General features: G+C 39.8%; 1 protein-coding gene across 1 annotated transcript in view; it reads right to left on the bottom strand.

Annotated features, from left to right (window-relative positions):
• Window positions 1-1,954, bottom strand: part of LOC127571316 (tubulin tyrosine ligase 3-like) — a 33,308-nt gene extending 31,354 nt beyond the window's left edge. Inside the window, exon 1 of the mRNA XM_052017589.1 lies at window positions 1,874-1,954. Within this exon, the coding sequence (XP_051873549.1) occupies window positions 1,874-1,954 (81 nt within the window). The remainder of the gene's footprint in view (window positions 1-1,873) is intronic.
• Window positions 1,955-16,652: the final 14,698 nt, after the last annotated feature.

Here is a 16,652-nt window from a genome sequence, read left to right on the forward strand (position 1 = left end):
TTCTTCCTTCAATATATAAATACTTGAGTGGTCCTCTAAATACCAATTTATCAATTTTAATAATTATATTGCAAACCTATTAGATATTTGTGGATACACACCTCTCAATTAATAAAATTATTCCATTAGTGCTGAACTCTAATTCATATCTGTCCTCATAACCAAACTCTACACCTTCAGGTAACTCCCTTTCCCTGCATCAGGATGGCCAGTTCATCATTAGATATTAACTTAGGCTTCCTCTTATCACAACTTGATCTGCTGGGCATGTCTTCAGCCTTGCATTTCACAATATTTACGTTGCTTTGTCTACATTCCCACTATCTAACTGCCTGTATTCCATAGCTTTCATGAATGAAGGATGACATTCTCTCTCCTTCATTGCTCCCATTAACCCATCACCCAGATGACTTCATTAACAACTGTGCCTGGGGTAAACCTGGCCTCACACTATCAGACACATTCCCTTTGTCCTATCCATACTCCCCCACACTCTGTGCAACTTCCTAATTCTGACATAGGGTCATTAATTCTGTTTCTCTTCCCACAGATGCTGACTGGCCTGCTGGGTGCACTCTGCATTTTCTGTTTTTATTATAATTGAATTCTTTCTTTACATGGTTTAGACAGTAAATTATCCTCATTGCCTGAACACTTGAAATCAAGTATTTTGGATCTCTTTGTGGTAATGGATGTAGAGTTTTTCAGATTTGTTAAAGTGCTTGCAGATAATGATGCACTTTGAGCTTTCTAGAAAGCACACGTTTTAAAGGTGTAGCTCTTCTGTGTCATGGACTGCTCCTTTGTGGAACAATGAATATTTTAAGGTTTTTATGGGCATTTAGTTTAGTGTGTGATTTTTGTGATTTGTTTTTAACTATTTTAAATTGTTTTACCTTTTATTAATACAGTTGACATTTTTTTAGTTTTTATTTTCAACATATCAGATGATATAATTCTTTTGAAAGACTGGTCAAGAGTTTGTATCTATTTCCATTTAAGGTGACAACTGTTTCACGTTAATTTTCTGGCCTGAGATCAACTAGCCATGTCAATAGATGAACTGCGGTAAAACTTGAAAAAAGGCTGTGATACATGTTTGCTTTTAATAATTGAAGAGAAAACTGTGAGCTTCAGTCAGGGTTTGTTGATAATGCTCTTGTTTCTGAGTCAGGATGTTTGAGTCCCAAGTTCTGCCTTAGGACTTAACAACGTTACCAAGGATGATGCTTCTGTGAAGGAAGTGCTGCATTGTCTGTGGCACTGACCTTTAGATTAGAGGTTAATCCAGCATCCATCTACCTGTTCCAATCGGTTAACTGGACATAATGATCCCATGGCACTGTTTAAAGAATACAGAGTTCCTTAAGTACATTCTATTTTGTCCCTCGGACTCGGTCAGCTTCCAGTTAGTGTTGGTGGCCTGCTCAGATATAGTACTGCTGAAGCAAGTTAGAAGAAATTATCATGTTGATTGAGATTATCAAATAAATTGATAATTTTATAAATAATTTATAGGGAACAATTGCTATTGCATTGATAATTATTAGAGATTTTAACTTTTTTTTAGGCAGTTCCTCAGTGTCAAAAATAACTTGCTTCCAGTCCAGTTCTGGGGCGGCCAACGTTTACTTTTTAGACTGTACCACAGGAGGTACTTAATGGGGCAGCTGGGTGGATAGTATGGGAGCTGCTGCACTCCTTCAGCCATTTTTGCTGGGCTTTCACATGTTCCTGATGGAGACACTAGGGGTTCTCAATGCCATCCTGAGTGCTCTATCTCCATTTTGAGCGATCTTGGGCTAGGCATTCCCATTAATTGGTAAGCCTGTTACATTTGTTCAAGGAATCTTTGAGAACACCCTTAAGTTACTTCCTTTGTCCATGCAGGTCCTCTCTTGCTGTGCTGGAGCTTGGAGTGGATGTCCTTCTTCAGGAGTCTTGTGTCATGCATGCTAATGATAATACCTACCATCAGTGTTGGTTGATTGTAATAAGTGCTTGATGTTGGAGATGTTGGCCTGAAGAGGAAGCTCCAGTAGATTTGAAGAATTTTGTGGAGGCAGCATTGCTTTCAGATGCCTGCTGTAGATATCTCCTAAGTGAACAGGAGAGCAGGGATCACTGTTTGTTGGTGTATTTGAGCTATGTTCCAGCTTTATGTCATTCATCTTCAAACACTCTTTTTCTTAGATGGTAAAAGGCTATGTTGACGCAATGAAGGCGATGATGAATATCATCTGTTACGGACTCAGTGAAAGTCCCTTTAAGATAGAGAGTGTGTGTGTATGTGTGTGTGGGGCGTGCTTACGTCAATAGAAGATAAAGGACGTAATGACGTTGTTGAAGAAGTCAGAAGAAGAAGAAGGAGAGAGAGAGAGAAGGGAGAGAGACACCAGCCTGCTTGTTTTCTCTATCGATGGATGAGAAACAATAACTGTGTTTGCCACTGAAATCCATGTATGGAAGTTGGAAGTAATCCGGTGGAGTTCACTTTGTTGCTGACCTGTAGAAGGAAACAGGTATTTGTGTGTGGACGACCATGGTTCGGATGCTTTTCGGGGTGAGGAAGTCACTACCGAGTAAACACTGAAGTGTCGTTTGGGTTCCATCGTGGAACATTTGGATTTCGTATGTACTCTCTCTCTGTTTTTCTACATCTACGTCTTATCTTCAGACAACGGTGGTTGTTGAAGAAGCCCTTGCTCATGTTTCACCTTATGGCTTGCGGAACTGAACTTTAAGAACCATTCAGGAACTGGGAGTTTTGGACTTTGTCACACACACACACACGAAGAGTTTAGTTTTGGGGTTAACGTTCGAGGTTTAACATTCTTGAATTCTAACATACTAACATTTTTACTTTTATTCTACGTATTATCATAAGTAGTGATTAATAAAATAGTTTTTAACACTAAATCATGCTCAGTGTGTTTCTTTTGTTGCTGGTTTGTGACACATCATTGATGACTGCCTTCACTGAGAGGTGGCTCTGGTTTAGGAAAGTGGTCCACATTTTCAGGGTCTCATCCTTGGTCTTTATTGTCAGGGGGTGGTATTGTGTGCTGGGTGCTGGTTTGTAGAGGGCCTTTGTTTTGTGGATGTTCAGTGTAACACCCATTCTCCCATCCACTTCAGTGAAAGTATTGACAATGGCCTGGTAGTTTGGCATATGTGCAAATGTTGTCTCCATATACCAGGCTTACTGACTGAGCTTGGAGTGACCTTAGTTCTGGAGTAAAAATGGCATAGTTTCCCATCTGTCTTGTAGATTACCTTCACTCCATGAGGAAGCACGTTTGAAGTGAGGTACAACAATGTGACAAGGAAAGTTAAGAAAAGGGTTGGAGTGATGACACAAGTGCCTGCCCCTATTCTGCTTTAGAATTGGATCTGTGGGGACTATTTGGTTAGAATCATGGCTTGCATGCATCACATAGATGCGGAATATAGACAAATTTCTGAGTGCAGCCAAATTTTAGAAGCATTGATCACAGCCCCTCTTGAATGACGTAGTTAAAAGCCTTTGTAACATTAAGAAAGTCATATGTAGTGGTTGATTTTGCTCCCTGAATTTCTCTTGCAGTGGTGGAGCAATGAAAATCATGTCCATTCTGGAGAATCCTCACTGTGATCCAGAGAGGAGCTCTTTGGCTGCTGGGAGGAGATGCCTAAAGAGAACAGTTGTGATGATTGTTCTGTGGCAGAGAGCAGGGAGAATCCTCTGTAGCTAGCATAATTGGATTTGTCTCCTTTCCCCAAGATGGTTTCCTCATCTCTCAGGGCCCCTTGCGTGCTCTCCTCTTCCTTGATGTAGGAAATGAGGGTGAGAATTTGTGTCACTTGCTTACATTTGTTGCAATCATAATAAGAATGTCCCTTCTTATTGCTGCTTAAAGAGACTCATTTTGTGAGAGGAAGAGAACATTATGATTTGTCATCCAGAAAAAAATACACTCTGAGTCACACTAGTTTGAGGCTGAGATGAAGGAAGTAAATATCTAGCCTCTTATGTCCATGTTTGGTTTGAGATTAAAGTCCAGTTTTAACTGTGGTTTGTTAATGTCCTGTAGAATTTATTGTAACTAATCTGAATGATGTCATACTCATTCACAGTTCTGGTTAAGTGCTGACAAAAAGCACAGTTCAAAGTGAAACTACAGCAAAAATTGCAGGTGAAGAAATGGACACATTTAGCAATCTAAATAGCAGCATGTTAGAAAAATTGCAATGAACTGCATCCCATCTCAGTAAGTAAGCTATTAACAGACTTTTAAAGTTTCCAGTTAATTCTCAAAACTGTGTTGAATCAAACTACTATTCATCATTGCATACCAGAGTTGTTGTATATCAGAAGCCTTATTTCCACAGCCCTCAATTTCTCCTATTACTGCTTCCTTGCTTGGCTTTACATTAATTATTTCCGCATTCTCTTTCCCTCTTGTTTCTTCCCTAAACTTCGACACATGGGCCCAGAATTTATGATATTTAGCCAGTAACAAAGCTAACAATGATGTTACAGAATTCCAGCAAATAGTGACAGAATAGTATGTTAGTTCCAAGTCAGTCTTGTGGGGAATAGATAGGGACATCTTGATATGGTTTCACCATAGGTTTATCCCTCTTTTCTTTCTCAGCTATATTTGTCACACGGGCTGCTGACATAGTATTAATTAATTACTATAATCTCTCCTGGATAGACTAATATTTTTACCCAATTTTTGTAGATAACGAGAAATTTGTTTATTAAAAGGCAATGTTCTGTTCTTTGTTTGCAAGGTTTATCAAGCCACAGTGAGAACTATTTTTTACAAGTAACAACCTATCAGCTAATCATATTTCAGACAAATGAGTTCAAGCAAGGTGGATGCTCTGCCTTTCAGTTTTTATCATTTGTCACCTCCTCTTGACAAAACTGGTGTCAAGCCTTTGTCAATGCATAAACACATAGTGACAATGAACCTGCATTTAAAACCCACAGTTTCAAATCTGCTGCTCAAGCAAGGAAACCAACTTAATCTTATTTTAAACACCATGTCCAAAAGCAGCATGTATTTACAGGAGGATCATACCTCTGGGGTTTAGAGCCATCAGAGAATTGTGATTAACATCCACCAACTTTGTGCTGTCTCTGTTAAATAAATAGTGTTCCTGTTCTGACTGGTGGTACAGCCTATAATTGTTGAACCTTCCTGGCCACAAGGGAACTGAATTGCAAATATAGCCCATGTTTTGTTATGGTTGCATTTGCATGCTTTAAGTTTTTTAAAAAATCATTGATGATTGCACAATAACAATAATGGATAAAGATGGAGCCGTGCTTGTTACTAACGGGTCTCCACTCATTTACTTTGCAATTTCATACTGTTGACAAGGTGTTGATAATATCAACTGATCCAGCAGGTTTATTCTAGAAAGCACTAGCCTTTTTTTCAAAATACCATTGACAAGGTAGAGCATCCTAAGATTCTTCTCAGGATCATTATCAAACAAAATGTGTGACACTGCGACACACAAAGAAACCTTAAGATATGTTGTCGAGAGCTTGGAGCTTGGCCAAACAGAAAGGTTTTAAAGAACATCTTAAGGGAATACAGAAAATTGGTGAGGTCAGGAAAGGGCATTCCAAAGTTTAAGGCACAGACAGCTCAGAATACAGCAATGAACATCAGGGATGTGCCAGAGGCTAGAATGTAGGGAACAGAGCTAAGTGTTGATTTTAATTACCACCAATTATAAAAGATTCTTAGGGTTAAAAATAGAATGACCTGCAACATTTGTCCAATCTGCAAACTCAATTGGATATATATTTTGGCTTTCAAGAAGCTTAAAGGAGCCTCCTAAGGTGCAATGGAGACCCTGTCTTTCCAACCTGCTTGTTCACCCTCTGTTTTCATTCTGAGAACAGTCAAATTATCAACAAATTCCAAAAGAATCTCACATTTTAGATTCTTGAAAGATTTGCTTCTGTGTGTCTGGTAATGGTGTCCAATATGACGGCAGCATTTCCTTTTAGCTTCTCACTGGCATACTATCTAAAAAAATAGAAAAATATTTATGTTTTTAGAATTAGAAAACTATTTCAGAGATAAAGCTTAATTTTTTAAAATAAAAAATCACAATAAAATGAAAGTAATCTCATGACTCTGAATTCTTAGTTTTTCTTGGGGTGTAATTTAAAAACTAAAATACATCCTGAAATATTATAGGGGAATTCAAACAACAATAAAAACTGGAAATGAAGCAAAGAACTGATGAAGCCAGACGGACAAAGTGAATGTTAAGAGGTTGTTTCCTCTTGAGGGAGAATCCAGAATTAGGGAACATCATTGAAAAATAAGTGGACATCCATTTGTGATTTAGATGAGGCACTTTATTTTCCTCTCAAAGGTTTGCAAGTCTTTGAAATTTCTTTCCTCAAAGTGTGGTGAAAGCAGATTCTTTGAATATCTTTGAATAGTAGATGGATTCTTGATAAACAAGGAGGTGAGAGGTTATTGATTGTAGGTAGACTGGAATGCAGTGTTGAGGTTACAGTCAGATTATCTTGTTGAATAGTAGAGCAGACCCAAGAGGCCAAGTGACCTACACCTGCTCCTAATTCATTTGTTGATTTTACTTTACCCAGAGGAATTGATGTTTGTTTAACACTCCATTCTGTCTGACATCATTATTATATTTTTGTGTTAAGAGTTTCATACTTGGCGGAGAGTCTTAAATGATGACGGTCTTGACTAAAGGAGAGTTCCCTCTTAGGCAGTTGGTGGTCATCTTGGTATATGTCTGTTCTTGAAAAGGTCTTTCCCTTCCTGGGAGGAATGAGGAAAGGAAATACCAATATCAATTTCATGAAAAGAGAGGAGAAATTTTACCTGTGGTTGGAAATTAGCCAGAAAGATTACTCAGCAAGTAACCAGTACAGACTTGACTAGAAGATATGCTCTTCAATCACCGACTCCAATAGATCCTCATGAAGTTTCATCTTGTACGCTGATTCCAGGAGGTTTGTCTGCAGTTACTGTTCAACTAACAAGGATTGAATGTATCAGTTTTGCTGTCTCTAGTGATCTTGTGTGCTATCTTGTTACATTACTACCTATCCTGTTACATTATATGTTACATGAAAACTTGCTGGCCATCCAAACACAAAAGGCATCAATGGGTAAGGGGAGGGAGCAGGAATTTGGTATTGAGATAGAGGATTATATTCCTGATCATATTCAATAGTGGAGCAGACTCGAAGGGCCAAATGGCCTACCCCTACTTCTATTTTTCCATGTTATTCATGTGATTACTGTGAAGCCTCCATAAACTTAACATTAATTTTGGGCCATTACTGACTATCCGTTATCTCTCTGTTCTTAATTTCCATGTTCTTATCATTGCTGTTTATTAGTTTTCATCCCTTTGAATTTTTTTTACATTCTTTTTCAAAATACTACATAGGTAGTTGAGAGGTAGCTCCTGAGACACAGGCCCTGTGAGTTTAAAGACAACCCGGGTAGTAACTGAACCCACAACCAGTAGTTTGCTAGTCTGGGCTCTGGGACATTGTGATCTGTGGACACCAGAGAGCTTTATAACAGAGGGTTTCAGGAATCTGGGTTAGGTCCCGGGATGAGGGAAAGAGCTAGGGAAATGAAGGGCCGCAGCTGAATGAACCGTGCCTAGCAATTACTCTAAAGGCTTTTTCCAGGGGTGCAGATCTCATCGAAACTTACAAAATTCTTACAGGGCTCTACAAGATGGATTCAGGGAGGACGTATCCCCGGCTCAGGAATAAGGAGAAGGCCAGTTAGGACTGAGATGAGAACTGGCTTCACTCAGAGGAATTCCCTTCTCCAGCAGGGTGTGGACGCTCAGCCATGGAGTTCGTTCAAAACCGAAACTGATACGTTTCTGGATATTAAGGGAATGAAGGGATATGTGGATAGTGCAGGAAAATAGCACTGAGGGAGATCAGCCATGATCTTAATGAGCATTGCAGAAGGCTCAAGGGGCCAAACAGCCTATTTCTGCTCCTATTTCTTAAGTACTTAATCCTCTAAACACCCCATGGGAGTGGAACTAATTGACAGGACAAACAGGAGGCCGTTTAACTTGTGTCAATTCTACTCAAGAAACAAAGTATCCCAATGTCAGGCCCGCGGTGTGCCCATGATGCTTGCATATGTGCACATCTAGTTGCCAAGCTCCAGGCGATCATCGACTCATTCACTGAAGGATGGGCCTACACTTAATTCATGAAACAAGGGTCTAACAAGTTAGTCCAGCTATATACACCTCCAACAAAGAAGTTACGTGACAAGTCCCTTGAAAAGAAAGACTACATTCCATTTCTCAGATGCTAACGCTCAACGAGAACAGACACCAGTGATGGAATTCACCATCACTGTCAGTGCTTCAGCACAGCCTTTCACCATCCAAGGAAAATCTACACCAGTACTGGAGAGATGCAACCAATGCAAAATCCTCCAGTCCTCTGGTTGCATAGCAAACCAATGTCAGAGCCCTCTCCCTGATCAAGATCTCTAGCATTGAAGCTCTAATTATACTCAATCAGCTCAAATTGGCAGGTTACATTATTTGCATTCCCAAAACTAGACTCCTGAAAACAAACACAAACAAGCAGCATCATGATGGCAAGAGAATACCAGATGGACAAGGATATTGTTGAAACCTCTTTGAAAATGCGTAACATCACCACCAATTTGTGGGAATCCACCACCACTCAAAATGGTGAAGGTGCATTTGGGGTGCGATCTGAACCCTGATTCCATTTGTCATGAGCACATAAAATTCCAATTTAAATGGCCTCTTTCCCCACCTGTGGTAGAGTCTGTCTCACACCAGAACCCACAGTCACCTCAGAACCCACAGAAATAGAGTGGAAGCAAGTTATCCTTGACCCTGAGGGACTGCCTATTAAGGAAACAAAAAAACTTGCAGCCTCAGTCATTCAAGATGCTGCCTCCACTTTACTCTATACGCACGTGGCCTTTAGTTTTACTTTAATCAGTGTTTATAGAAGTCTACAAATCTTATTAAAACATGTTTTGCTAGTGGACCAGCTATGCTAATTGAGCTAAATGTTAAGGGAAAAAATTCAATGAATGCAAGTGATTCAACATAGACTCTACTTTTAATTTAAAGTTGCTTGATTCAGATTAACTGATAATTGAACTATTTATAATTGACTTACTAGCTTGGAGTGTTATTGGTGTATCTTAATTCAAATTGTTACATAATTTATTCTTTATGCAAAACATTTTAAATTATCAGCAGCAAACTGTGTTTTAATTAATTACATTGCATGCTCTACAAGTGCTGAATCATACTTGAACCAGTCCCTAACAATAACAACAGATTATTAACTAAGGCACCACAGTAGCACAGTTAAATAGAGCTATCACCTCACAGTTCCAGCAACCCCGGTTCAATCCTGGCCTCTAGTGCTGTCTGTGTGGAATTTGCACGTTCTCCCTATTATTATGTGGCATTTATCTGGTGCTCTGGTTTTCTTAGTTGGCTCCTGTAAACTGCTGCTTGTGAATAGGTGCTAAGGAATTATCTGGGAGTTGATGTGAATGAGAATAAAATGGGATTAGTGTAAATGGGTGCTTGATGGTTCGCCAAAGGGCCTGTTTCCATGATCTAAGACTCCAATTCAGCTCACATCACTTTTTTATGTTATATGGAGGAATTAATTTTCTTGCTACAAGTGGCACAAGTCCAGTCATGCTTGGTGTCAATGTATTAAATACTCCCACAGGGTAAAAGACATCCATGTATAAATGAATATTGCTTAATCAGTAACATTTTTACCTCATGATGTGAACAGCCTAAATTGAACTCCAAGCCATCATATGAAGAAGATTTGGAATTAAACTCCAAAAATCATAACAAAATTGTGTGGAAATCATGGCTTAATATTCCCTTTAAACTATCGTCACTACCATTTTAGTTGTCCTCTGTATACATTTAGGACCCTGCAAAATACAGTAAAGGAGATTTTGGTAGACAAAGTATGTTATCTTATTATCTATGGGCCTAAAATATGTCAAAGGATAGAGCATTGGAACACCATCTGCTGAACAATCTGCAAGGAGTGATAACAAATGCTAAGATTTCAAGGAACTGTATGTAACTGATTAAAATCTGTCACGGAATTGAAGAACTTTCCAATAGCATTTCCTAGGTGCAAGCATCTTGGGGGGTTTTGTATCAATACGATGAGCAGCCCGACAGGGAGTCAATCTTCTCCATCATTGTCCCAAACCCAGTGTCACTGCACATGTGACATTCAGAAAAATAGACAACTAAATTAATTAACATACAGAAACAGGCCATTTGGTCCAACCAGTTCATTTATCATCCACATAAATGAATAATTTTAATCAAATTTACCACCCCTTTCCACTATCACTTCATCCCCTTTTCTCAGTTCTCCTATCCAATATGGCTTCAGCTGTGATTATTCATCCTGGAGGTAAGTTCCACAGCCATGTGTTTGAAGAAGTTTCTCCTGTCCTCTGGTTTGTGTATCTGTCGCCCCTTGTTCCTGACCCCTCAGGAACAAAAGATTTCAAATAAGCATTTTTTGTTGCTTTCTGATCTTGTTATTGTTAAATTACGGATACATTTATAACAATGTGAGTTTAAATGCTGTTTCTTGGAATCTGCTGTGGTAGAAAAAAATTAACAGAGAATGTTTTGTGTATAAAGTAAAAGTATATGCAGTAAGAGACTTATGAGCTAATTAGAGGACTTGAAGAAAGTTTTAATTGTCTAGGTGCATGCATCTTGGGGGTTCATAGTACAAATAAAAGAAATATTAATCACAATAGAAACCTACAAAACCCTGGCCATCAACAGGCTGCAGAAGGACTGTGTCAAACCTCAAAGGCTGAAAGCTATGGAAATATGCCATGGGCAATGGAAAGCCGCATCTTAAAAAAGTCTATCCTAAGCAAGTAACAACATCAAAGGTGTGGTATAATCAGGGAACATAATGATAACCACATGCAGAAAGCCTCTGCTTGCTGCTTTTTTTTCAGTATACTTTCATGTTTAATGAACTCATGCTCATTACTGCCCATGACCATTCAGACAAATGGAAGGCTTGTTTCGGCATTAGGATCAACTCTGTATAAAAAAAGTTTCTTTTTGAGCATTGTAGTTTAAATGTTATTTTTCCCCAAAAAGTACTTAAAAATTCTGAATGAACTGCAGATATTGCTTGATGCTAGGTCTATATTTATTTAACATTTGAAAATTTACTTTTAAAAACTCTCCTTGGTTCATTGCAAGCTTCCTGTGAGGATTAAGAACTCATTTAAAAACACAATTTTAAAAGGGCAGAGGTAAACGTAATTCAGAAAGAAAATCACATTCCCCGTGTTTCCTAATATAGTACATTTGGGATTGTAATTGCTGAGATTAGGCAGAGAAATAATAAAGGCATACAGTACAGAAACAGGCTCTTCATCTCACCAAGTCCTCATCAAATTTCACACACCCATCTACACTAATCCTTCACTCCTCTCATTTTATTCTCCCTCCAACTCCATCCCTCCACCCTCAGATTCTATTAGTTACCTACACACTAAGGGCAGTTTACAGCAGCCAATTAGCCTACCAACCAGCACATCTTGTGATGTGGAAGAAAACCTGGTCACAGGAAGAATGTGCAAACTCCACAGAGACAAAACTGGAGGTCAGGATTGAACCCAGATGGCTGGAGCAGTGAGGCAGCAGCTCTGCTGGCTGTGCTGTTGTGCCACCCAGCAGCTTGATTCAATCTCATTGGTATGGGACTGAGAAGCCAAACCAGACACGGTCACAAGATTCCTTTGTGCTTCAATTACAATTTGTGCGCTTCTTGGTCACTTTTACTGATACTAGTTTTTTTAATTAACAAGTTTTGTGCAGTTCACAATTTGTTTACTGTGCAAAGGTCTTTTTTTTATATATTTTTGGGATGGGAAGAAAATATTTTTGTAAAATGGCAATTTTTAAATTGTAGTTATTGACCAGAATAAACTTCTTAACTTCTGAAAAATATGGTTATCTTCACTCTTTAACATTTTGTAGTTACACTGCCACAAACGTCACAGTCATACAGCACTAGAAACAAGCCCTTCAACCTACCATGCCAACATCAAGCATTCAAGTTACATTTAATTACAATTAATTTCTTATAGATAGGAAAGATTTAGAGGATCGATAGGAAAGGTTCACACGTATATAGACTAAACACAGGCAAATGGGACAAGCTTAAATGAGCATCTTGGTCAGCATGGACAAGTTGGGTTGAAAGGTTTGTTCTGTGCTTATTAATCTCTGATCCTACACTATTCCCATTTTATTGCCATGTTCCCATCAAATCCTTTCCCCTTCCAGATTTTACCATTCACCTCCACTCTAGAGGCAATTTACAGTGGCCAATTAACAATTAACCTACTAACCCACATGTCTTTGGGATGTGGGAGTAAACTGATGTACCAGGAGGAAACCCGCAAGCCCACAGGGAGATCATGCAAACTCCACACAGACAACACCAGAGGTCAAGATTGAACCCAGTTGAACCAGTGCAGCGAGGCAGCAGCTCTACTCGCTGTGCCATTAATGTATCATGATATGGTTTAACCAACAGTTACCAATCTCTCACACGTTCATCAGGTGATGCTTGGTTTGCACGCTCTCCAAGCAAAGTAGCCATCCCCTCTATTATGTAAGAAAGAAAGTCTTGGATTTCTACTGTGTCTTCAACGATCAAGGATTGTCTTAACTGCTTTCCAAAGAAGGATCTTTGAAAAGTAGTTTAGAAACAGAATTAAATATCACTTGAAAAATGTGGATTGATTAGAAAAAGCCAGCACGGATTCATTAAAGGAAAAATGTATCTAACTTTTTGATGTAGTAGTAGAGAGGGTCAATGAGGGAAAAATGTTTATGCAATATATATGGACTTCCAGAAGGCACTTGATAAATTGCCACAGAATAGGCTTTTTTATAGGTAGGCACGGTAGTGTAGCGGTTAGCGTAATGTTATTACAGTGTCAGCAACCCAGGTTCGATTCCGGCCACTGTCTGTAAGGAGTTTGTATGTTCTCCCCGTGACTGTGTGGGTTTCCTCCAGGTGCTCTGGTTTCCTCCCACACTCCAAAGACATACGGGTTAGGAAGTTGTGGGCATGATATATTGGACCCGGAAGCATGGCGACACTTGCGGGCTGCCCCCAGAATACTCTACGCAAAACATGTATTTCACTGTGTGTTTCGATGTACGTGTGACTAGTAAAGATATCTTATCTTTTTATTAAGAGTGAAGCCCATGAAATAAATAGGACTGCAGCAGTATAGATAGAAAATTAGCTAAGTACCAGGAAACAGGAGCCAATAGTGAAAGTCATTTCTCATATTGAAGGGAAGTGTACAGTGGGGTTCCCCAGGTTCAGTACATGGGCCATGCTATTCTTACTACAAAACTTGAAGGCATACTAAACTGTGAGGAGATAGTTATAGATTTTAAGGACATACAGAAAGCTGGTGAAATGGGCAAGTTGGTGGCAGATGAAATTTAATGCTGAGCAATGTGAAGATACCTTTTGGTAGAGAGCATAAGACAAGAAAATATAAACTAAAGAGAACAACTCTAAAAGGGGTACAGGAACAGAGAGATGGGCGAGGGGCATAAATGTACATGGTTTATTAAAAGTGGTAGGCAAGTGGTTAAAAAAACTATACAAAATACTGAATTTTATTAAATAATGGAATGGAATATAAGCAAACGAAATTGATGACTAACCTTTTTAAAACACCAGTTCAGCCACAGAAGAGATTTACTGAAATAATTCCAGTAATGAGTGCCTTTTTTATGTGGATAGTCTGGAAAAACTGGGATTAACCTTCATGGAATCGAGTACATGAAAGAAAATCTATTTAAAATTATGAAGAGTATAGATAGGATAGATAGAAACTGATCTCATTGTGGCAGGGTCAAGACCCAAGGGTATAAAATGAAGGTGATTGGGAAAAAAAACAAGCTACAAGAGGAAAAGCTTTGAGCAGTTACCGCCTGGCATGCACTGATACTTGTAGTAATGGAAGCAGATGCAACTGTTAATTTCAAAAAGCTGCTGGATAGAGGAAATAATTTGCAGGCTATTGGAACAGGACAGAAGACTTAGACCAGCTGAACGGCTCTTACAATATGTACTCCAGAGGTCAAATGACCCCCTCCCCTGGTGTAACAGTTCTGTGATTCTGCAGTCACTGTTGTAACACAACAGCTATTTTGTGCACAGGAAGCTCCCATAAACAGCAAAACGCTAACGTGCTATTTTTCCAGTATTGGTTGATGGATAAATATCAGTCAAGGATCTTCAAAAGCTATCTGTATGGTATGATTTTTGAGGTCAGAGACTTTAGCCCTTCATTCAGCACCGCGATGCCAGGCTGGATTTTTGTTGCTGAGATCTCTGGAGTGGGACTTGAACACGCGAACCCTCTGAAGGGAGCTTAAACAAAAGCACTGCACCAGTGCCTCCCCCTCTCTCTCTCTCCCTCCCTCCCTCCCTCCCACGGATGGTACTCACTCTGCCCGATGATTCTTTACTGCCCCCCAACGTCGCGCTTGGCTCCCCCTCCGCTCAGGGCTGCACCCAGTCACCACCACCCCCCACCTCCCTCCACCCAGCGCCGCGCAGGCGCAGACCCGCTATGTTTACAGTTACCATGACGACCATTGCACGACGTCAGGCGCCATATTTGTTGGGACCCCTCCAGCCTGTTCAGTCACGGCGAATTGTTGCTGCTCATTCACCAGAACATTGTTGACGTGGCTTATTTTTTTGGCGGGGGGGGGGGGCACTGGGGTGCTTGCAATGCAAACGACGCTTTGATTTGCACACTAAATTAATTGCTGAACCGAATGTTGAAGGCGGCTCCGCCCTTGGCCACCGCCTCCATGAATGGATAGCAAAGGGGTTTGCGGGTTAGACGGGCCCCTGGCAGTCAGCCCCACCAGTTAAAGTGTCTGCTGCTTCCTTCAGCCATCACTGCCAAAAAAATAATCCTGCCTGTTGGAAGTTTGAAACGAAAGTAGTAGAAACAGGAGCCCCCCCCCCCCCCATGCCACCGTTGACTGCATCATCTCTCTGATCCTCGACCACTTGCCCACACGATCACCACACCCCCCGCTCACCTGATTGCCCAAAGAGCTATCGATCTCAGCTTTGAATGTACCCAACTACTGTGCATCCTCAGGGTTGAGCATTCGAAAGATTTGCACATCTCTGTGAAAGCAACAAAAAAAGTTGGAAATCCGTAGACGTTGGAAATGCACACAAGTCAGTCACCATCTGTAAAGAGAGCAGGTGAGTGAACGTTTCAGGTGTGTTCTTGAGCATGATATTTTCCTTGTGATTGTGCCCATCGTAAGCAATGCCAAACTGGGTCACGTTGTAGCTGAGACTGGATTGCACACATACACACACGCACAAGAATTACTGATTTCACCATTGCCAGGATACGGTAGTGACAGCAAACAAGGGTAGTAATATAATGCGAAGTGGGTTGACCACTTTTCAGTAGGTGGACTCCTTGAAACAACTTAAAAACTGAGATTAAATTGGGGGGGGGGGGGGGTGAGGAGGAGGAGGAGGAGGAGTAACGTAATATGATACGTGTCCAACCTTCCAGGACAGCGGGGTAAATTTTCCACAATTAATTGCAGTTGATTTAGGGAGAGAAAAGTGAACTCCTTCTGAAGCCAGTTTTTTTTCATTTGGATACAGTTCCATAGATGTCAGGGACTTTCCAGTAGCTCATCAAGTAGACATTTTCCATCTGAGCCTGAACCAGTGATGATAGGATTGGTTCTTATGGCTCCAATAGTCCAAAACCCCAGTTCTATTCACACATAGATCCAATAGGATCAGTAGTCCAAACCCAAATTAACGTCATCCTTCCTCATTCTGATTTTTAGTGTTTCCAACAGTGGCAACACTTCCTTAGCTGTGAGGTGCTTTCCAACAGCTTGGTGCTATGAAAAATGCTTTAATACATCCCTACCTAAATGACTGCTGTTGTTGAAATTATTTAGTTATGAAAAAAGTGCCGAGTTAAATGAAAAATTAATATCCTTTTAGTGCTGAGTTAAATGAAGAATTGATATCCTTTTACCCAATGGTAGTAGATCATAATAAAATTTCAATATTAAATCTAATGACCAAGCTACTAAATTCTCATCTCCAGTAGTTTACTACTGTTCTTCATCTTGCATCTGGTTCTTGTGCTACCTTGTGTTTAGATCACTGTTTCAACCCCTGAACATCATCTTACCAGTTATGATCATAGCTTATATCATTATTTAGAAATGATTTATCACCTTTATAAATGATATTTTGGTGAAAAATAGGTATTTAAATGGTAGGTGACTACCGTCCCAATACTGCTTAAAGGAAACAAAGGTGTGACTGAAATTTCTCAGTTTAACTTCGGTAAGGACCAATTTCAAAAATCTTATTCCAATTTTAAAGACATTTCAACACATTGATATTTTTCATTGGAAAAACTCAGGTTATTTGAAAATAGGAATCCAAGTACACTAGAATGAAGGTGACTCAAGAGCTTTGTGTCAAAATAAAC

The sequence above is a fragment of the Pristis pectinata genome, chromosome 6 (genome assembly GCF_009764475.1).
Source record: "Pristis pectinata isolate sPriPec2 chromosome 6, sPriPec2.1.pri, whole genome shotgun sequence".
Lineage (NCBI taxonomy): Eukaryota > Metazoa > Chordata > Chondrichthyes > Rhinopristiformes > Pristidae > Pristis > Pristis pectinata.